This window comes from Carassius auratus, linkage group LG48F, assembly GCF_003368295.1.
Source record: "Carassius auratus strain Wakin linkage group LG48F, ASM336829v1, whole genome shotgun sequence".
Taxonomy (NCBI): domain Eukaryota; kingdom Metazoa; phylum Chordata; class Actinopteri; order Cypriniformes; family Cyprinidae; genus Carassius; species Carassius auratus.
In genome coordinates this window covers 2,307,453-2,331,066 of record NC_039300.1, presented here as the reverse complement: position 1 = coordinate 2,331,066, position 23,614 = coordinate 2,307,453, and the positions used below count along the sequence as shown (strand labels likewise).

The window sequence follows — 23,614 nt, the reverse complement described above, 5'->3', positions numbered from 1 at the left end:
GTAGGCTTGAGCTCACACGCTGGACTGAGCGCTCACAGACACCACTGCTCTAGTATTCTGCTTCTTCAGCTCAGCCGCTGAGTCTTTCCTCTTCACTTTCTCCTCTGTCCGTCTCTCTCTCTCTCGTGTGAGTGGTAAAGTGGGCAGGACGGTGCCAGAACAGCAGATGTTTCGATCGCAGCACTCCCTGCCCGCCAACAACTGAAGTCAGTGCTCCAGAGAAACCTTGTGGGACTCAACAAGCAAAACAAGCAACACTTCACAACCTCCGGACTCTAAAGCCCAGCTGACTTTGCTCCACCAATCCCCCCCACCCCATCCTCCCTAGCTTTTGCTTTCTATACACTTTCTCTGTGCTCTTCCACTTTATGGAGTTTCCTGCAAGTGCTTTAGTCAACCTTTGCTCTGCTAGTTAAAGATGAGGTGGACATTCGTATACGGGGGTCTTCTGTTAGTCATGTTGCTACTGACTTCAGCGGATGCCAGAGGAACTCTCTATGGAAGTCCATACAGATACAATCTACACAAGTCTGGGAGCGTCCCACAGTACAACCCTGGAAAACTAACGGGCCACCATAAGTAAGTCCCCAGTATAGCTTTATTTGTGTGTGTGTGTGTCTGTGTGTGTGTGTGTGTGTGTGTGTGTAGCACAGAAGCCCAGTTTATCTTGCATAAGTGTGTGTGATCTGCACAAGGAATGAAACATCAAGAATTGACAGCAGCGTCCTGTAGTATCACATGCTTCATCTGCAGCTATTTTAAACAATATTTTTAGATTCTTTTATAATTACACATGTAGTCTTTTGGAGCTCAAACTCATAAAAAAAAAAACTACATGTAATGTTGTACTTACAGAAATGAATTTGTCCCACTTCAAGATTATTAGTGAATAAAAAATATATATATAAAAAAGTGATAAAAATTTATATATATATATATATATATATATATATATATATATATATATATATATATATATATATATATATATATATATATATATATATATATATATATAATGAATAAAATTATACATTTAAACATTTTCAGATAAACAGATAAATATTTTCCTTTTATGGACATATACATTTAACAAATAAAAGTGTACACCTTAACAACTAAAATTAAGGGGATAATGTTCTGCCATCCAAGCTATAGGCGAATTCCCTTCAAAAGAACCGTAAATAAGATTTGGTAGCAGGTTTCATTAGGAGACACATATTCACTACTAATAATACTTTCTCTTTATATTTTCTCTCAATAAATGCATATTTGCTGCTTATTAATAGTTAGTAAGGTAGTTGTTAAGTGTAGGTAAGGGATAAGGCTAAAGGATCTGAAACATGGTCATTTATATGTGCTTTATAAGCACTAATATACAGCCAATATAGTAGTAATATGCATGTTAAATTAGCAACTAGTTAATAGTGAACAGTGTCTCATAATTTAAGGGGTTGCTGAAGATTTTTAGCTGAAACTGTGGTCCTCAGTGATTCATGAAAAGCAAGTCCTTGGCTACCGTCACTTTTAGAGTAAAAAAAAAGCATATTAGACAACACAAAGTAAAAAAGCCTGTGGCTGCTGACGATATATTGAAGTCTAATGAAGGAAATTATCAGTCTGTGCAAGAAACTGAACATTATTTACTATCTTATTCATGTTTGATTACATTCACATATTGGATGACCTGAGGGTGAGTAAATTAAAAGCACATTTTCATTTTGGGGTGAAAAATCCCTTAAAATACCTAAAATACTTACTGTGCAACTACAAATTCCCATATGTATTGCCAATGAGTTTGAGACATGCTTATGTCTAGGAGAAAGGGTAGGGTTGGAGATTTTTGGAGTAAGGGTTTGGGTTACTGCTAGGGGTAAAATTAACAGTGCAAGCTAAGAAATAAATTAAATGCAGCATGTCTGGGCATAATAACTACACTGATTTAAATGGTTACATAGTAGTTGTATAAACGGTTAATAATAGTAGTTAGCCACATAACATAAAGTGTGGCTAAAAAGTGTAGGAATATGTATTTTATCAATATTTATATTTACACATTGCAATTAGGACTATGTCTCAACTCAGAGACTCTCAACTTTGATAATGCACCCATTCTTAGTTACTTGAAATGGACCCTAAAATATGATGTACTTTATGTATACAGTACTTCATGTTTATAGTATTCTGTTTGATACTGTCTGAGGTCAATATAAATGTCTAAAGATCACACAGTCACACAGAATAAATCCTAAAATCCAAAGGTCGTTTCGGAGCCATTTGAATCTAGCTGAAAGATAAGTAGTTGGCATGTTGAGAAACTTCACATCAGAGACCTGCTGGCATAGGAATATTGATCTGAACATGTTCATGTTTGGTCACTCCAGGAAATCACACCATCTCTCCCTTCTAACTCTGTTTCTAGTGAGCTGCCCACGTAGACAGCATTTACAGGCATCTTTGGCATGCTCCTGATGCAGAGGCTGTTCCAAACGGTAGACAGCATGATTATACTGCCTTCTAAGATTACTTCTTATGATATGGTTAAAGCGTACCACCAAATTTACTGACATACATTTGTGGTAAATTAAAATTAACTTGATGTTATTTCTATTGAAATGTGTGTCATGTCTTTCCATATATTTGTTATTACACATTAGTACAATTTAGAATATTTTAAATATAATAACTGTAAGTGTAATATTAAATTGTTCTACAGATATATTGCAGTGAAGTAAGTTATATGTGCTTTAGTATTTTAGTCAACACATCAAAATGGATGACAAACAAATTATTAAAACATATATTTAATATATACTTTTAAGTAAAGATTTAACTTGAAAAACACTATTGCAAAGTGCACATTTTATAAGTGAGTGAAGTGACATTCAGCCAAGTATGGTGACCCATACTCAGAATTTGTGCTCTGCATTTAACCCATCCAAAGTGCACACACACAGAGCAGTGAACACAAACACACACACTGTGAGCACACACCCGGAGCAGTGGGCAGCCATTTATGCTGCGGCGCCCGGGGAGCAGTTGGGGGTTTGATGCCTTGCTCAAGGGCACCTAAGTCGTGGTATTGAAGGTGGAGAGAGAGCTGTACATGCACTCCCCCCACCCACAATTCCGTCCGGCCCGAGACTAGAACCCACAACCCTTCGATTGGGAGTCCAACCCTCTAACCATTAGGCCACGACTTCCCGTACACGTAAGTGTACTTAAGTGTGTTAAAAAAAAGTCATGAAATTGAACTCTCTTTAACTTCATTTAAGTGGCCTTTTATTTCAATAATATTAAATGATCTGTATTTTTATTTTTATTTATATATTTTTATTTTTTTATTACAAGGCTTTGCCTTACATAAAGAAATTGAATTAATATTAATGTGGTATATGCTGAGGAGGCACACATACAGTACTATATATCAAATATAAAAACTAAGGTAATTATCACAAGGCACTGGAGTCATGGTGGGGTTCCTATTGGAAGCTGATTTCTTACAAAACACACTCCCAAAACAATTCACTACACAGGCAAAGCCTCTATAGAATGTATTGCATTTATTAATATTGCATTTTCATACTACTACTACTATTGCTAATAACATTTATATGAAAGGGTCACAATTCAATGTAATTGTGTAAAACTGTTCATTAGTAGTTACTTCATAGTTATTTTTCTTGAACCCTAACTAGTAGATAATTAATAGTAGTTCTTCAGTAGGTAACACAGAATACATTAGTTATTGATTAGCTAACTGTTACTTAACATAATCATAAAATTATATTACATACTTATTAATTAACACATCTTCCTTAGTAGTTAACAGTAGTGAGTTAAGTGTTAATGAATAATCACCTGTTAGTTCTTCAATAAATCCTTATTAGTTAGTAAGAAACAGTATTCTAAAGTGTTACCGCACTTATATATCATTGCTCTTTTTGATTGCCGCCACTGTTTTCATCTGTAAGTCGCTTTGGATAAAAGCATCTGCTAAATGAATAAATGTAAATATAATTGTAAATGTACTCAATACTTGGTAGGGGCTCCTTTTGCTTTAATTACTGTCTCAATTCAGCGTGGCATGGAGGTGATCAGTTTGTGGCACTGCTGAGGAGGTCTGGAAGCCCAGGTTTCTTTGACAGTGGTCTTCAGCTCATCTGCATTGTTTGGTCTCTTGTTTCTCATCGTCCTCTTGACAATAGCCCACAGATTCTCTCTGGGGTTCAGGTCTGGTGAGTTTGCTGGTCATTTAACCAACTTTTGGTGATTTTGGCAGTGTGAGCAGGTGCCAAATCCTGCTGGAAAATGAATCCAGCATCTTCAAAAAGCTGGTCAGCAGAAGGAAGCATAACATGCTCCAAAATTTCTTGGTAAACGGTTGCAGTGACTTTGGTTTCCAAAAAACACAATGGACCAACCCCAGCAGATGACATTGTGCTCCAAATCATCACAGACTGTGGAAACTTAACACTGGACTTCAAGAAACTTGAGCTATGAGCTTCTCCAGCCTTCCTCCAGACTCTAGGACCTTGGTTTACAAATGAAATACAAAACTTGCTCTCATCTGAAAAGAGGACTTTGCACCACTGGGCAACAGTCCAGTTCTTCTGCTTAACCCAGGTAAGACCCCTCTGATGTTGTCTGTGGTTCAGTAAATTCCTTGACACGTCAGTGTGTGGTGTAGAGCTGAAGAACTTTGCCCGAACCCGATGGGACCCGACGGGTTGGGTCGGGTTCGGGCTTAATTTCTATCATCTTACGCGGGCTCGGGCCGGGCTCGGGCTTGCGCTCCGGTTTGCGAGGTAAACGAGCAGTCATGTGATGTGTTTCGATTAGCGCAAGATATTGGCATTATTCTTTTATTAAATAAAGCAAATCCGGCAGAGCCTTTATCTTAATTTCGTTATTGCCAAATACCCATCCTAATTTAAAATTTATCTTAATTTATTTTTTTTTAAATGACTCGTTTTTATTGGTGTGTTGGTCTATTTATAGGTTAAATGAGCCTATGTCTAGAATGCTGAGATGTTACGATGTCACAGAGGACTTATTTTATTGCTTTATTCCAACTTCCAAGTGGTCTAGTCTACGTTAGTTATGAGTAAATTATGTTAAAACATGAATAAATTACTCATTGTTGACAAAAGGCAAAAGAGCTGTGTGCGTGCGCACATTTGAATAATGTCAGGCTGTAAACGGGTTCGGGCTTTAAAAAAGCTGTCAATCAAAATGTACTTGTCAGGCTCGGGCCGAAACCTGTCGGGCTCGGGTCCTGTCGGGCCTAACTTTTAAGGCCCGATTACAGCTCTAGTGTGGTGGCTCTTAATGCCTTGACCCCAGTCTCAGTCCATTTCTTGTTAAATTCAGATTCTTGAATAGATTTTGCTTGACAATCCTCATAAGGCTGCGGTTTTCTCGGTTGGTTGTGAATCTTTTTCTTCCACACATTTTGCTTCCACTCAACTTTCTGTTAACATACTTGGATACAGCACTCTGTGAACAGTCAGCTTCACTGGCAATGAATGTTTGTGTCTTAGCCTCCTTGTGAAGGGTGTCAATGATTGTCTTCTGGACAATTGTCAGATCTGCAGTCTTCCCCATGATTGTGTAGCCTACTGAACCAAACTGAGAGACCGCTTTGAAGTCTCAGGAAACCTTTACAGCTTTACACCATATTTCTAATTTGTTGAGATGTTGTGAATTGGTGGGTTTTTGTTAAATGTGAGCCAAAATCATCACTATATATAAAAAAAGTCTTAAACTACTTCAGTCTGTGTGCATTTAATTAATTTAATACATGACTTTCACAATTTGAGTTGAATTACTGAAATAAATGAACTTTTCCAACTTCCAAGACATTCTGATTTACTGAGATGCTCCTGTACATCATTTACCCCTAAATTGAACATATTAGTACTTTAAAACTATATACTAGTACCTTTTGGAAGGGTACCACCATGGTTCTGTTTTTCTGAAAGTACTATATGGGCAGATAGTAAATAATATTATGTTTTGTTTTTATTTGGTTTATGATTTGTTTATATATGCGGTATTACGTACTGTATGTGGTATACATTAATTTTCTGCAGGTGAGTTATGTGTTTACATACATTTTTCAACAGTACTATGATGTGTATTATTAATTACTTTATATTACACATATTGTACACGTGAATGAGCATCCCATCAACAAACAAGTCCAGGAAAATGTCACTGATCAGTACATTACAAGAGTTCATAATTTAAGAAGGAATAATGAGAAGAAAACATCCAAGATTTACACAAAGTCATTATGTCTGGCTGACTAACATCTTCGCCAGCGTAATTTTGATGTAATTGTAGTTCTAAATGTTTCTCATATGTTTCACATTTTTCTCTTTATATCATTCAGTGCAACTGAAAGATCAGTTTCTTCAAACAGCAGCTACGTCTTTTTGATACACAACTAAGGCAAATTTGAGTTTTTAATTTGGCAAAGCAACGTGTAATAGTTTTACATCACTGTTTTACCACTGGCTGGTCCTAGGCTCACAGAAGTAGTATGTGAAAGAGAGAGGCGATTTGGCTGACTAAATCTAAACTCATGATGTTTTAACATGCAGTTGCTCAATCATAAAAATAATCATACATTTAGACCTAAAATATGGTCATAATTTAGACCCCAATTAATCAATTAGACACCTACATTCCTTAGTATATTCCTTAAAAAAAGTCCTCTTGACATGTTTATAGCTGGCTAGCTATTTTATCCAATAAACATCTGGTTTAAAGGCACAGGCATGTGTTGGTAACTATATCGCCCCTGTGAGTAGTGAGGTTTGTTACCTCCACAGGAATGCACATTAAGTACAGTAAATCTGTATTAAACGCACTGCCCAGAAGGTCATTTTAGATTTTTTTGTGTATTTTGTATATGTGTACACATAACACATACAAGCTGGTTAAATGAATGATAATCCTGATTAGCTGTTGAACATCGAGGAGTCTCAATTTGGAATGTTTGGCTTAAAGTGTCCTTTAAGCATATTTCCTGTTCATCTATCCATGGTAATAGACACCTTGCCACAGATGCGTTCCATAGTGATTGGGTCAATAATAACTGATCTAATCTAATCTATTTCTGCATGTGTCTTTGAATGCTGTCCATGAAAGCAGGTCACGAGTGAAAGTCCATTTATATTACTTTTCTGAGCTCTGGCTATTCTGGAAGCCAGTTACAGTATCTGAGTACTAAATGTATCCCATTGTTCGATAGCGTGTAGCAGCTCCTCTGGTTAATGGATCCTAAAAAGTCTTCATGCATCATATCTCCATATTTATACTGTCAGTAGCCCCATCCCTTCCAGAGCAACTCTCTGAGACACGATGACCAATGACTGAACTCTGTGACCGATGAAAGATTGCTTCCATTAGTGCGAGCGAGAGAGTGGATGAGATAGAAAGAACAATGAAAAAAATGGAGGGAGATATTTATATGGAGAACAAGGGGGAATTCTGGCACTACTCCATATCACAACTGTAAGCTTTAAGTGCCATTAAAAGCTTTTGACATGCCTGTGCATTACTCAAGGGTGACTGGGGGTCATTTTAAACAATGGTGCCCATTTTATATTTAGATTATGAAAATCCACAGCCAAATCCTGTGCTACATGCTGTTCTAAAACAATTTGTGTGGCTTAGTAGTTATGTGGCTGTTTTTTATTCTAGTCAGTTGGTCCAAGCTTATTCTGGACAATAACGTCCCACTTATACAGGTAGAGATTATGACTTTCATGTACAATTATCAACCCCCAGGGTTATATGATATAGATTTATATTTACTAGCTACTAATTGGCTCAAAAGAAACTTGGTTTAAATTTTACACCACAAGCCTCATAAAATCAAATTATTAGACTGATAGGAACCTCCCAGTTTTTCAGACTTCAAGAAACTGTGTTGCAGTTGGGCAGTCTGATTGGAGCTTGCCATATTCAATAGTGCTGTCCAGTTTTATTTTGCAATATGCATCAGACGGCTGAGATTAGTTTTGCTTCCCTTTTTTGAAGTGGTGTACCTCAGATGTATGTACTGAGCCCCCTCACATTATCCATTCTTCACTGCATTTTATCTCCTGGGATGAATCCAGTACACACAGAAGACACAGCAGCTGAAAGATGTCTCCAACAGTCTCAAATGCATCTTTACACCGTTCCTCTGACGGATGAACACACACTTTCCTCAAGCTGTGTGGTCTTTGTGGTTTGGGAAATCAGCCTGCACAGCTAATATTCATTCTTCATATGCAAAACACAGATCACAGGCGCTGTTTAGTACATCACAGGAGGCTCTTAGATCACTTTACATGTCTGACAATATCTTAATTTGTCCTTTCACAAGTCATGATACTGCAAATTCAAGCATTGCAAGATCTCTGTTCTTTGTGAACAAATGCAAATGCATAGATGTCTTATAAAGGGCTTTTTTGTTGTTTACTTTTGTTTTTGTTTTGTTTTTTGACAGAAACTTTGATAGGTCTAACATGAACACACTCTTTACGTGTAGCGTTTTCTTTTTTTCTTCCTGGGGGCATAATTTCACGTAGATTGAATGAACCCGTGTAGATATGGTTGAATTGGGTTATGTATACATGGGGAACATTTGGACACCTGGACTCATTTTGCTTGACTACAGAGCTTGTCCTTTTTCTTCTGTGTGCTCACCTGACAAACAAATGCTGAATGCCGAAGTCTGTTTTTCATTACACCCAAGCAGAAATTCCTGATCTTCTGCATTTAGTTATAAATCACAGATCTGTTTAATGCCACCTTCTAAAGAAGGCAAGTCACAGGGGTCTTTTTTTTTATTTTGTTACTGTAAGTCAGAAAAGGTCTATTATTCGCAAAACACAACTTTAGACATACTTTTGTTGTATAATAAATAATTTGTCACACTTTAATTTGGGGGCAAATTCTCACTATTAACTAACTATTAGCTACAACTCTGGCCTTAATAAAATCCTAATTTGAATAAGGCCTTAATAAATGCTTTATAAGTACAAATAAACAGCCAATATGTTAATAATATGAATGCTAATAATGGTGTTTTACAGACACACCAGTAGAATTGCTAAATTGCAAAAATTGCAAATATCTATTTTTAGGAATCTCAAGGCTGTTTGAAGATAGTAAAGACACCCCCGATTTCAACCAAAATCCCACCTGGCCACACTAGTAATTAGATTCATTATTTTGAGGGGTTACTACACCTGAACTCTGTGAATGACTGAAGCTCTCTCTTAAAGCGATATCATTGACTTGATTGCAAATAAATGCACAGACACTATTTTAACTGAACAGAGATGACATCACTGAATTCAATGATGAACTGCCTTTAACTATCATTTTGCATTATTGACACACTGTTTTCCTAATGAATGTTGTTCAGTTGCTTTGACGCAATCTTTTTTGTTTAAAGCGCTATATAAATAAAGGTGACTTGACTCTGTAACACCCCAGATCTCTGAAGCAGTACCGCATATTTATATCCAAATGTGGGTTTCCTTATGTTCCTTATGTTATGTATGTTTCACTTTAAGAAAATTATATTTTTTTCACAGCAGATACCATTAGACATGAAGAAATCAGATCTCAACAGCTGTTGAACTGTTTAATTGTATTGTATAATGTGATTCTGAATGTGAGTCCCTTGGTATTTATATATATATACTATAGTTTTTAGTAAACATTTTCAGTGGCTGATAGGAAAGGCACTATAACATCATATACACTTTCACACTTCTAAAGTGAAAAATATATAGTTTCCATCATGAAACTCTTAACCCTTCTAATAAGATTGCATCTTTTCAGACTGACTGATTTTTCATGTCTCTTTCCTTATAACAGGAACTTCTGTGCCTATGTTGTGCAGAAGAACGTCACCTGCGTAATGCAAGATGGAGTGGCCACATATGTCAAACCAGAGTACACTACCAAGTGCATATGGGGACAGAAATGTCCTGTGCTCATGTAAGTCAAGCACTATGAATCTTGACAATAAAATTTTGTTCCAAATGGGTTTATATTTTTCAAATAGCAGGAGAAAAATGGTCTCAACTATTTCAGACTTGGTTAAAAAACAGTGGATGATATAAGTCAGAGGCTTTTGTTACTGATACCATTTGCAGTGTTTTTTTTTTTGGTGTTTCAGCAGTCAAGCACTTTTGTGTCGTTGAGTTGCCCCCTAGTGGTGACTCTGAGTACTGTTAATATTATTTTGAAGCTGCTAGGTGCCATATTCAGAGACCAGCTTATGATATGATGTGGCCTCTGTATGTAAACATGTGTGAGATACTCATACTCTATCTCTATCTCCATCTGAAATACAGAAGCATGTTTTTGGGCTGCATCATTACTGTCATGCTTGAATGTCAGTGAATAAAACACCCTAAGCTTATCTCCTCACTGATTTAATCCTGACTGATGTAAACAGGGCGAAAGGATAATTAAGTGTGAAGTTCATTCTGTTGGTGACATTCAGTGTGTTTTTCCCTGCAGGTATCGGACACTCTTTAAACCACAGTACAAAATCGGTTACAAAACCCTCAGTGAACTGGAGTGGCGTTGCTGCCCAGGTCACTCTGGAGAGAACTGTGGTGATGGGACGACCTCCAACCCGGATGAGATGATGCCCCCCTTCAAAGGCTCTTTCCCTCAGCCCGGGGTGAACGGTTACCCCAGGGGTCATCCCAATATCCCTGTATCAAGGCTGGAGCCTGGTAAACCGTTCCCCTTTCCTGGAGGTCACCCTGACAACAAACCCATCCCTAGTGGACACCTGCCACCAGAATCTCCTAAAACAAGTTATAGTAAGTGCAAACTACACAGCTCACACGACTCAAGTGTGCCACCATCAGCAGCCTGACTGTGAACACTGCCATTAATACTGACAGATGGGGACAGAATAGTCGGAAAAATAGATTATCATTTACTTTCGATAATGTGCAGCCTAATTCATTTATTTCAATTTTACATCGGATATGATTAGTTTTTCACAAACCCCCTACAATTTCCTAAATGTAGTTTGTAAAGGTGTTCTTCTACTCATTTCTTTACTCAGGTCCAAAAGCAGGAGTCTCTGGTGAACGTTTAGACCGCATTGAAGAAAACCTTCGCAAACTCTCTCAAGATCTGGTAACCTTGAATGGCTTAGTGACTGGCATTGAGGAGCGTCTGCGAGTCTCTCTTCGTGAAGACACTAAGAAGATTCTGACCACCCTGCTCGGTGGCGTCCCGCGGCTGCTGGATACCTCTGTGGGCTTCGGGCTGATCCCAGAGGGCACCCCCCACGGCTTCGATGGTGAGGAGAACCTCCCTGGGTTTGGAGAGCTGGTGGGAAGGGTGATGGAGGTCAAAGATGAGCTGAGGGCCAAGAGCGACATGCTGGATGAGATCCGTGGGATGGTGATAGGACACGACGGGCAGCTGAAGAAGCTGATAGACACGGCCACAGGGAGGCCCATCCCTGGAGATCAGAGACGTCTAGAGGATCTTCTGGACTCCAGATTGACCGGCATGAGGGCGGAGGTCCTCGATGGCTTCGAGAGGAGACTGACAGGTCTGGAGGACCACTGTGATGAGAGAATCGGTCAGGTGAGATGATCACTGACCTTTGTGCTAGGAACTAGTTGGACCATTGTGCGTGATGGCATTTGTTTTATTTGTTCTAATTCAAGTCAGCATGAACTTGCAACTGACTTTTCTTTTCTGTTTTGATATTTAGCCAAGCTTCAAGAGATTTAAATGAATCTCTAATTATGCTCTAATAAAGCTCTAACATTTACAAAGTACTGTATAAGACATATATGCACAAACAGGGCAAAATGAGTGAAAACTGAATAAAACATTATGCCAATTTAGAAACTTAAGACAGATATACTTACTGATACACCTTTTTAAGTTTGATATTAATGTATTCATGGTTAAAACATGTTCAATGTTGGGGGTTACAAGTAACATGAGTTACGTAATCAGATTACTTTTTCAAGTAACTAGTAAATTATTGGATCACTTTTTAATCTACAATAAGTATATATACATATATATATATGGTCAAAACTTTATTTTAAGGTCCAATTCTCACTATTAACTAACCACTATGACTTTTGCCTGAATTAACTCCTTATTTGTAGTTGTTAAATTTAGGGTATTGTGTAGTATTATGGATGTTATGCATTATATGTACTTTATAAGCACTAATAAACAGCCAATATGTTAATAATAGACATGCTAATAAGCAACTAGTTATCAGTGATAATTGGACCCTATACTAAAGTGTTACCATATATATATATATATATATATATATATATATATATGGTAACACTAAGTAAAACCAGCTACTTTGCTTTCTCCTGTATTGACTGCTAGATCATGATGAGAGAAATCAGGAGTGAGTGCAGATGTGTTGTGTGCGCTGTGTGAACTCAACGTCAACATGTACTCATCTCACCTGCACAAAAACAGATTCAGTATTCCTTGAAACGAATAAAAAACAATCAAATGCAAACTCAGGACATGACACAAACAGGTTAAATAGCACAAATTTCCTTTATGCATTTAATTCAATTTTATTAACCAGTATCTTTGCTGCTGACCCTCAATTATCAACCATACTAATAAGCAAAAATTACGTCAGATGAATATGACATTTGTGTTTCTTTCTTTCTTTCTTTTTTTTAAGGGAAACAAATTAGGTCAAGCAAGATGAGAAAAAGTAATGCAAAATGAATGTAACGCATTACTTTCCATAAAGAGTGACAATGTAATTATTCACTCTTTTTTTTTTATGAAGTAACACAATATTGTAATGCATTACTGAACATGATCATCATGATATTGCATTCATTTTTGAATTATACTTCACAGTAGCAAAGCTCTTTCTCTGTTTGACTGCAGTCATTTTGCATTAATGCAGTAATTCTGTAGAGCCATGGAATATATATATATATATATATATATATATATATATATATATATATATATATATATATATATATATATATATATATATATATATATATATATATAAGTTGGGATTTAGTAATCTAAGAGAAGTATAAATGGCTGCCCACTGCTGTGTGTGTGTTCAAGGTGTGTGTGTGCTCATGGTGTGTGTGTGTGCACTTTGGATGGGTTAAATGCAGAGCATGAATACCGAGTCTGGGATACCTGGCTGTATGTCATGTCACTTCACTTCAGATAACTCATTCATTTTTGCATTTGGATTAAGCTTTACATAACAAACAAAAGGCAGTGTATTATTATCTATGACACTAGACTGATTCACCTAATCCTTCCAGTTGTTTAAATAACATCTCCTGTGTCCTGCCAGGTTCAGCAGCAGTGTCACAAGGAGCACCTAACAGGTCAAGAACAGATCCAACTTTCGCTGGACGGTCATGAGACAGGCTTGAGGAAAGAGCTGGGTGAACTGCAGGCACAGATCCAGGGTCTGACGGTGACCGAGAGCTGCTGCGGTGAGATAAACAGCCTGAGTAAGAGGATGTTCCAGCTGGAGGACTCGATTACAGGCCTGACCGAGTCCCAGAGGCAGCTGCAAGTGGACCTGACTGAACAGACGCTCCACATCGAGACCCTGCTGGAGACCCGGCTGGTGGACATGGAGGGTAAAATTAACGCCTCTGAACACGGACACCGAGATGAGTTTGGATTCATTGATGGGTTTAATTCTTTGTTAGATGATAAGCTAAAGACATTGGAGCGACGTTTGTTTGTAGCAGTTGAGGAGTTGAGCAATGCCACAGCCCCGGCGCTGCTAGAGGGGCAAGTGGTGCCGGCGCTGGAGACAGAGATCGACAGCATCCGGAGGAGGGTGGAGGCTGACTTAGATGGGATGCAGAAGCAGATGTCCGTCCTTGAGCTCCTCTGCACCTCCGCCTGCTCCCCTGTCTCTGGCCCAGAGACGGCCCTCATCCAGACTGAGGTGGAGAACTGTAAGGAAACAGAAAAGATGATGCTGGACCGCCTGGATGAGCACTCAAACAAACTGAACCATCTCAACAGCACCTTACAGGGTGTCCTTACACATCTATCCCAGGAGGACACAGAGGGCTCCATCCAGGGGGAAATCACACTCCTGAAGATCAACGTCAACTCTGTCAACCGTACCCTGAAAGGGCTGCGTGATTCGGTCAGCCTGTTCGCTCGAGAGGTCGGCCAGGTGAATTCCACCTGGCAGGATCGGGAAAGCCGGCTGGTCACGCAGGTGCAGGGCATCTCGGATCTGGTGGAGCGACAGGCATCTATGCTTGGATCCGGGGAGCGGAGGCTGATCCAGTTGAAGGCGGAGCTACAGAGCTTGCGACGGAGGCTAACCGGGGAGCTGCAGGGATGTCGCAGTACAACGCAGGGAATGCAACAGGAAGTGATGGGGGTGGAAAGTCGAGTCACCCAGGTCGAAGGACAGTGCAGCGGTCTAGGTGAGCTAGCTGATGACCTTGAGAGAATCCGCAGTGAGCTGGAGAGACATTCGGACAGCTTCCTGGTGCAAGTCAACGGGACGCTAGCGAGCCATTCTGAGCAGCTGGTCCAACTGAAGGATGGTCTTAAAGACTGCATGAGCAAAACGGACCCCTCAAGACTGCGGGGTGACAGTCATTAGACCTTATTGTTAAAGGAACTACAAGGCATGAGGATGTACAAATTAGCAATATTTTTGTTCCCTCAGCAGGGCATTTTGTCTCCTATTTCTTTGTTTTAAGCCTTTATATCGTTTTAACTGAGTTTTGTTAACTTATATGAAGAAAATTTGAGTGCATTATTAAACACATTTGACAATTTGTTAAATGAAATAACAAAACATGCAAACAAACAGGCAAATGAATGTTATGGCACTACTAAGCTGCTACGGGTTTCTAATGGCAAGTACTGTTCACTACCTTCTCATCTCAGCATCCCAGTCATCTCCTGATCTTATTACTGTTTTAATTACTGTTTTATAACAGGACATTTTATAAAAGTTTTGATGTGTGTAAAATGGATTGTTTAAAATATATATTTCACATCATAAAAGTTTTTCTGAGAGATTATAATTTTTCATTAATAAAAGTGGGTTGTGTGAAAGTATGTCAATTATTTCCTTTATATTCTGTTGGGACTTTGCACCATTTGTGGAAGTTCCAGTTATGAGCACCCAGTATCATGAAGAACTCAAACAAACCACTGTGGGTGTGTTAGATGAGGCAGACATACAGCATGTGCAGGTTTGAAAACCACTCAGCTAGAACACTGGCTACGATGCACGTTACTACTGAAGAATAAAACATCATCAGCACATGCTAGTGGTAAAAAAAGAGCATGATGAACAGTTTGGCAGTTTTTACTGAACCACAGACAACATCAGAGGCATCTTACCTGGGCCAAGGGGAAGAAGAACTGGACTGTTGCTCAGTGATCCAAAGTCCTCTTTTCAGATGAGAGCAAGCTTTGTATTTCATTTGGAAACCAAGGAGAAGCTGATAGCCAAAGTTTCTTGAAGTCCAGTGTTAAGTTTTCACAGTCTGTGATGATTTGGAGCACAATGTCATCTGCTGGTGTTGGTCTGTTGTGTTTTTTTGGAAACCAAAGTCATTGCACCCGTTTCCCAAGAAATCATTTTGGAGCACTTCATGCTTCCTTCTGCTGACCAGCTTTCTGAAGATGCTGATTTCATTTTCCAGCGGGATTTGGCACCTGCTCACACTGCCAAATGCACCAAAAGTTGGTTAAATGATCAGCAAACTCACCAGACCTGAACCCCAGAGAGAATCTATGGGCTATTGTCAAGAGGACGATGAGAAACAAGAGACCAAACAATGCAGATGAGCTGAAGACCACTGTCAAAGAAACCTGCGCCTCCAGACCACCTCAGCAGTGCCACAAACTGATCACCTCCATGCCACGCTGAATTGAGACAGTAATTAAAGCAAAAGGACATTTTATTTTTATTTTATTGGTCTCATGAAGTATTCTAATTTGTTGAGATAGTGAATTTTGGGTTTTTGTTAAATGTGAGCTTAAATCATCACAATTAAAAGAACCAAAGTCTTAAACTACTTCAGTCTGTGTGCATTGAATTTATTTAATTCATGAGTTTCACAATTTGAGTTGAATTACTGAAATAAATGAACTTTTCCACAACATTATAATTTATTGAGCTGCACCTGTATATTTATTATTGAATGATATATTCCACATATGTATTTGATACATATTACAAAAATATATATATATTTTCTCTTTAAAAACATGCATCTATTTTACTCTTTTTTTCCCCCTACACTTCTTGACAACCTTGTAGCATGTTTATCTTCAGGTTTAATATTAATTACTTTGTGTATTGTGTATGTATGCTAATGTAGACAAACACACTTTTTATATTTGATGAGGCCATTTTGTGTATTTTTTTGGTCAGAGAGAGACACAGGATGTCCCTGAGCTGCTCCATAATAGCATGATAACAATACAAGGCCACGCTAAAAAAAAACAGCAGAGCAAACAGGACAAGTGTATGTCAGACTGGTGTAAATATTTGTTTGAGAATTGTGTGCCTCTCTTTATGCATTTATGCGTATTTTCCCCCCTCTCAACAGGAAAGTGTGTGTATATATGAGATAAGAGGACAAAGAACAAATATGAAGACTTTTCTGATATGAAAAGCTCTCATACATTGATCTGATCTCATCCAAAGCTACCTGCATGACTGATCTCTGACTGATCATATCTCATTTAAAGTCCAGCTTTAAATCTCTATTCATCCATTTACGAGCAGTAATAATAACCTAATTCCCAACCATTTCTATTAAGGCAAACATTTATAAATGTATTTATTTGTACTTATTTATTAAAAAAAAAAAAAAAAAAATCAGAAAATAAAAAAAATAAAGGTGTTCTTTAATCTTGTTCAACTGAAAAAATAGATTTCCATGATTTTTTCCCCCCTTTTACCTCTCTTGAGTTGATTGCTTTCTCACAGGTCATGCAGATTTCTTGTCCTATGTGTGTATGTAATGCAGGAATAAACTCTTGCAACCCATCCTGAACACCTCTCCAAACAACCGCTCTCACCATTCACACCTCCTGCATCCCCCCACTCCCCCACACTGGCAATACAGAAAAGCGAGGATGCGGTGCGCCAGGTCTTCCAGAAACAGAAAAGGAAAAAAGCACCAGGCCCAGATTGTGTAACACCAGCCTGTCTGAAATCCTGTGCTGACCAGCTGGCCCCCATCTTCACACAGATCTTCAACAGATCCCTGGAGCTGTGCGAAGTCCCTTCATGCTTCAATTGCTCCACCATCATCCCCATCCCTAAGAAATCATAAATTAGAAGACTAAATGACTACAGGCCTGTGGCTTTAAAGTCTGTGGTCATAAAGTTCATGAATTTGAAAAACTGGCCCACCTGAAGGACATCACTGGATCCTTGCTGGATCCTCAGGTCTGTGGACGATGCAGTAAACATTGGACTGCATTATGTTCTGCAACACCGAGACATACCGGGGACTTATGTGAGGATCCTGTTTGTGGACTTCAGCTTGGCCTTTAACACGATCATCCCAAACCTCCTCCTGCCCAAACTAAATCAGCTCTCCGTGCCCACCTCCATCTGCCAGTGGATCAACAGCTTCCTGACAGACAGGCAACAGCCAGTGAAACTGGGAAAATACACATCCGGCACCCGTACAATCAGCACCGGAGCTCCCCAGGGCTGCGTTCTCTCCCCACTTCTCTTCTCCCTGTACACCAACGATTGCACATCTAAGGACCCCTCTGTCAAGCTCCTGAAGTTTGCAGATGACACCACACTCATCGGCCTCATTCAGGACGGTGACGAGTCTGCTTACAGACAGGAGGTAAAAGAGCTGGCTGTCTGGTGCACTCTCAACAACCTGGAGCTTAACACCCTCAAAACAGTGGAGATGATGGTGGACTTCAGGAGAAACCCCCCTGCACTCCCCCCACTCACCATCATGAACAGCACTGTGACTGCAGTGGAGTCATTCAGATTTCTGGGCACCACTATCTCTCAGGACCTGAAGTGGGACATTCACATTGACTCCATTGTGAAAAAGGCCCAGCAGAGGTTGTACTTCCTTCGCCAGCTGAGAAAGTTTAACCTGTCACAGGAGCTGCTGAAACAGTTCTACTCCACCATCATTGAATCCATCCTCTGCACTTCAGGAACTGTCTGGTTCAGCTCAGCTTCTAAATCTGACCTCAGAAGACTACAGAGGGTAGTCCGGACTGCTGAGCGAATCATCGGTTCATCTCTCCCATCTATTCAAGAACTGTACTTATCCAGAGTGAGAAAAAGGGCTGTCAAAATCACTTTGGACCCCTCACATCCTGCACACTCCCTCTTTGAACTGTTGCCATCTGGTCGACGCTACAGAGCACTGAGCACCAGAACGACCAGACACAGGACCAGTTTCTTCCCTCAGGCAATCCATCTTATGAACAGCTGATAATAACTGTGGAACACACTACACTTTATATTTATATACACACACACTTTATTTATCTAACACACATACTAAGCGTACACTTAAATTTTGCACATAATATACCTGCACATACATAACTGCTTTTTGTAATATATCTGCCATACATTGTCAATTTTGTATATTGTCATTCCTAATTTTTTATTCTTTTATTATGTGTTCTTTGGTCTGTCACTGTCATTCTGTTGCACTGCGAAGCTTCGTTCACAAAAACAAAATCCTTGTATGTGTGAACATACCTGGCAATAAAGCCCATTCTAAAGCTGTGCTCATGTAATGGATGGTAAGGGGTTAAAAGATCACAGAGATATTCAGGAGCCTTTCCACTCAGAGCTTTAAAAAGAAACAAACATTTTTTTAACTCGATTTTGTAATGGACTGGCAATGGACCAGTCAAAACTCTGGCAGCTGTATTTTGAACCATCTGAAGTTGATTTATATTTGATTGTCTTATTCTCATATAAAGAGAATTACAATAATCAAGCCGTGATGACACAGAGGCAATGATCACTCTCTTGAGCTCTTGAAACAATAAAAAAATATTGGCTTTTGACATCAATATTAATTGGAAGAAAATGGATTTATCTACAGAATTTATCTGTTTATCGAAAAGTAACACCCAAATTTTTCACAGACAGTTTTCTGTAGGAGTCCAGATCTAATATGATATAAGGGTTCTATGATCTAAAGTATCACACGCAGCAAATCTAATAATAAAAGTTACACAGAGTCCTCTGAATCCACAGATAAAAAAATACCATTCAACACTTTTAAAAGTGCAGTCTCGGTGCTATGATGTTTCCCAAACCCAGATTGAAATTTTTCAAAAATACTATTTGACTCTTAAAAAAACAGTTTGTACTAAGACAAAAAGAAAGAAAAGATACATTTGAAATGGTCTATAATTTGATATGGTCAAGATGTGATTTTTTAAGCAAGGGTTTAACAATTGTATGCTACAGGTATTTTGGGACAGTCGCTGTAAGAAGACACTTGTTTATTATAGCTAAAATACTTGGCCGAACAACATCAAAGACCTGAAGCAAGAACCGTGAGGGAATGATGTCTTGCGGACATGTAGTTGGTTTTATCTACTTAATAATATCTTGAAAAGAGTTCAAAGAGATAAGAATAAGAGAGGGAATTCATTAAAGGTAGAAGTACAAAGAGAGGTCTTATCTTTTTTTATTAGAACAATTACATGAAGCCATGTTTTTTTACACAATGCATATAATCATATTTTAATTTGTGAGGGATATGAATGGAAAACAGCTTTTTGAGGCACATTGAGGTCACTATAAATATCAGGTCTTGCCTTTTGGCCTGTCCATCTCAGTCTTCCAGGCTTTCATGAATGGCATCTTTAGAGACATGTTAATAAAGTTAATTATCGTGTACATTAATGAATACTGATTTACTTACCCACTTTCAGTGTCAAAGTCAAGCATGTCCCCATGGTCTTAACTCATCTCACAGAGAACCAGTTGTATGCCAAGGCAGAGAAAGTAAGTTTAAAGGCACTGCAATGGACCAGCCCAAAGTTGAGGCTGTCCTGAACTGGCCCACAACCAGGAATCTAAAGCAGCTACAAAGGTTGCACATTTTGTGATTTATGCACAGTTTCAGCACTCTGGATTATCCTCTTATCTCTCTTCTCTGAGGTAAACCTCACAAGCTTCAATGGTCTGAAGTTGTGCAAAATGCATTCATGAATTTAAAGCACCTCATCACCTACTCTCAAGCAAACTGACCCTGAGCCACAGTTTGAGTGAAATTGGTGTCATTCTGGCCCAACGCCAATAACATTTTCCCTTGCTCACAAACTTTTCCCTTGTGCATTATTCATTATTGCATACTGGCCACCTCTGAATGCAATTATGATGTGGGCAATCAGGAGCAGCTGGCAATCAAGGCAGCTTTTGCACAGACGAGGCACTGGCTTGAGAATGCCCAACACCCTTTATTAGTGTTAAGTGATCACAGAAACCTTTAGTATATCCTGAGCCCCAAAACATTGGATTGACATCAAGCATGGTGTGTCTTGCTCTTCTCATGTTTCAAGTTCATTCTTTCTTTCAGATCTGGCTCCAGGAACATCAAGGCTGATCCCCTGTCCTGTCTGCATGACCGGCCATGAGAGAGTTTGCCAGATAAACCATCATACAATCTTCTATAGTCATAGTTCCCATAACATGGACATTTATGAACCTGAGGGATGCCTCACCAATAATGTTTGCGTTCCCAGGGACTTACGGAGTCAGCTGATTCAATGGATTCATTCCACATCCAGTTCAGATCAGATCACCTATTCATTCTTCACACCATAACTCTTGTACACCATTGGTTTTGGTGGCCCTTTCTGAAAGATTTCGCTCCATTCCTTGTCTCATAACTTTTCTTAAAGATATGTTGCTGCTGCTGTTTTTCTTCCAGTGACCTCAACCCAAGCCCTGCTCTCTTATTGGCTGTAGCTCTCATATCTCTTGCATGCTGTTCATCTCCAAAAGACCCAAGCCAACCACTATCACAGACCTGCATCCCTCTTACAACCTGGTCAAAGAGTCTGGCTGTCCACTCAAGATCTTCAGCTAACTTCAATCCCAGGTGTGTTACCCCATCTTCCATGATCAGACAAATCAGTCATGTCACATACAAGCTCAAACTTCGTCCAACAATACACCCCCCCCCCCCCATCATACATAACAATGAAGAGGCATTCTTGGTCAGGGAACACATGTTTGGACCCCTCTCTGATATCTGATTTTCATCAAAAACACACTCAAACTAGGACTTAGAAAACGTGAGTGGGGAGTGTGTGAATTGTCAGGAGAGGGTCAGGCCATTGCTGAACTCTGCCTCCAGAGGTCTCACTCACCTGAATTCGGAGGTGTTTGTTCTCTCAGCCTAATTATGATGGCCTTTATAAACCCTGACTGTTTGCTCACTCAGTGTGAAGCAGGGTCGTGCCCAGACATTTTGAGGCACAGTGGCCCAAACCATAAAAGGGATACAAGGACGGTGGATGCTTGTTAATACAAATGATCCAGTTGTTACCAGTATGCAATTAAAAGAGAAGATAGCACACCCTGCAATACTTTCAGACTCTATTGTAAATGTTTTGATAAGAGTGGGATCTCCCTCACTCTCTGAGCCTGCTTCCGTCTGATCTTCAATGGAAGTAGGGGAGAGTGGGGTAAGTTGAGCCAGTGGGTAAGTTGACCCAGCTCCTGCATCTTGGCAACTGTACACTTTTGCTGTCATGTGACCATGTATTTTGGAAGAAACTGATGGAGGGAATGGAAGGCACCATGGCCAAAGCTGGGAGGGAATTGAGCTATGATAACCCCACTCATTATATACACTAAACACTTTAACAGAGACAGATATGTAGATATTTGTGAACGATGTTTTCTCTGTTTTGGAGGAATGAGCATTGTTAAATTATATTACATTGCACCATTACTTCAGGTTAGGGGTATATAATTTTGTCAGTTGTTTATTGTTAATTCAGTAATTCATAGGCCTAATACTGATATAGTTTTCATTAATTACCATTGATATGTAGATGATGATTTTGTCTAGTGTCCTTATGAATGTTGTTGACATGAGTTTGTGAAAAATGTACTACAATATGAAATAGCATAACATAACATAATTTAACTTTTTTTTTTCTACAGATCTCATATGAACATTTCTTACAGATAATATCATGTTGTTGTTTGTTTAGTTTTTTTTTTTTTTTGCATTTGCATTTGCTTTACTGAATGTGGTATCTGACAGGATATCTCACAGCAATAGCTTGTCTGTGGGCTCTTTTGATTACTATCAGTTTATGTTCTGGCAGTGTTGCCAGATATTGCTATAAAAACAAATAAAAATAAATAAATAAAAATATCTTTCCAGCTGTAGTCACTAATAATCCACTGTGAGACACCAATGTGTCCCTGAGCAAGACACTTAACCCCTAGTTGCTCCAGAGGCGTGCGACCTCTGACATATAGCAATATATAGCAAACCTCATATATAGCAATTGTAAGTCGCTTTGGATAAAAGCGTCAGCTAAATGAATAAATGTAAATGTAATGGCCAACAAACTCTCTGTTTAGTCTGTTTTTTTAGGAAGGCTCCAATTTTGGTGTTCAACATATTATTTTCAGAAATGCAAACAATTAAATATTGAAATTTATTTTTAAGAAAATAAATATGTCTGTTAAAGCAAATTATTGAATTCGTTTTTAAATTATTGTTTATTTCACATGGGTTTGAATCAGATTCGGTCAGATGGTCATTTTACACTCAGATGATGCATCTTACCCACTAACTCTACTCAGATCATTTTACCCCAAACCTGGGAAAGTGAGCCATGGGAACATTTTTATGTTTTTTTTTTTTGTTTTTGTTTTAAAGCCATATTTTTAGAACCCTTTGTCATTCTGATCATTTAAAATGATAGGAATACTTTCATTTGGATAGGATAGCTACTTTCTTTGTATTTCTGCATCATTTTCCCTTACAAGGTACATACCTGTATCTTGAGGACCACATTAGTAAAAAGTGGCTAATCTTACCCCACTCTCCCCTATAAGTATTAGACATTCAATTTAGTATTTTACAGCATAAATCTATATTATATACTAATAAACAACTACTGTAACTTGAACATTTATACTATATTATTAACTATTTATAGGCCTACAATTAATATGGTTTTAATAAAATAGGATGTGTTACAGATTACTAGTATCAAGACTAGGGATTATAATAGGAAATATACTTAATTACATGAATTAAAGTGTGATAAACTGCTAAATATTCTATTGAAAAAAAAAGATGAACAATACTCCATTTTATATGTTTATCTTATTCAGTTTTTGTCAGTCTGTTTGTTATATTTTACATTTACTATTTAAGTCTATTGTGTAAGTCTATGAGTTTTAGCATTTTTATCAAAATGATGTCACAGTTAATGCTGACACAACACATTTTCCCATGTTTCCGTTACCTGACCCATCCATTTCAGATCTCTACTCATTGGCTGATGAATTAATTCAGGTGTTTGTGATTAGGAA

General features: G+C 38.6%; 1 protein-coding gene across 1 annotated transcript; it reads left to right on the top strand.

The window, feature by feature from the left end:
* The first annotated feature begins 30 nt into the window (after nucleotides 1-30).
* Nucleotides 31-15,657, top strand: LOC113068672 (EMILIN-3-like). Its single transcript, XM_026241484.1, has 5 exons — nucleotides 31-579; nucleotides 9,889-10,011; nucleotides 10,540-10,850; nucleotides 11,102-11,634; nucleotides 13,376-15,657. Exons 1-5 carry the CDS (start codon nucleotides 419-421, stop codon nucleotides 14,663-14,665), a joined length of 2,418 nt encoding a protein of 805 aa, XP_026097269.1. The 5' UTR covers nucleotides 31-418; the 3' UTR covers nucleotides 14,666-15,657.
* The last annotated feature ends 7,957 nt before the right edge of the window (nucleotides 15,658-23,614 follow it).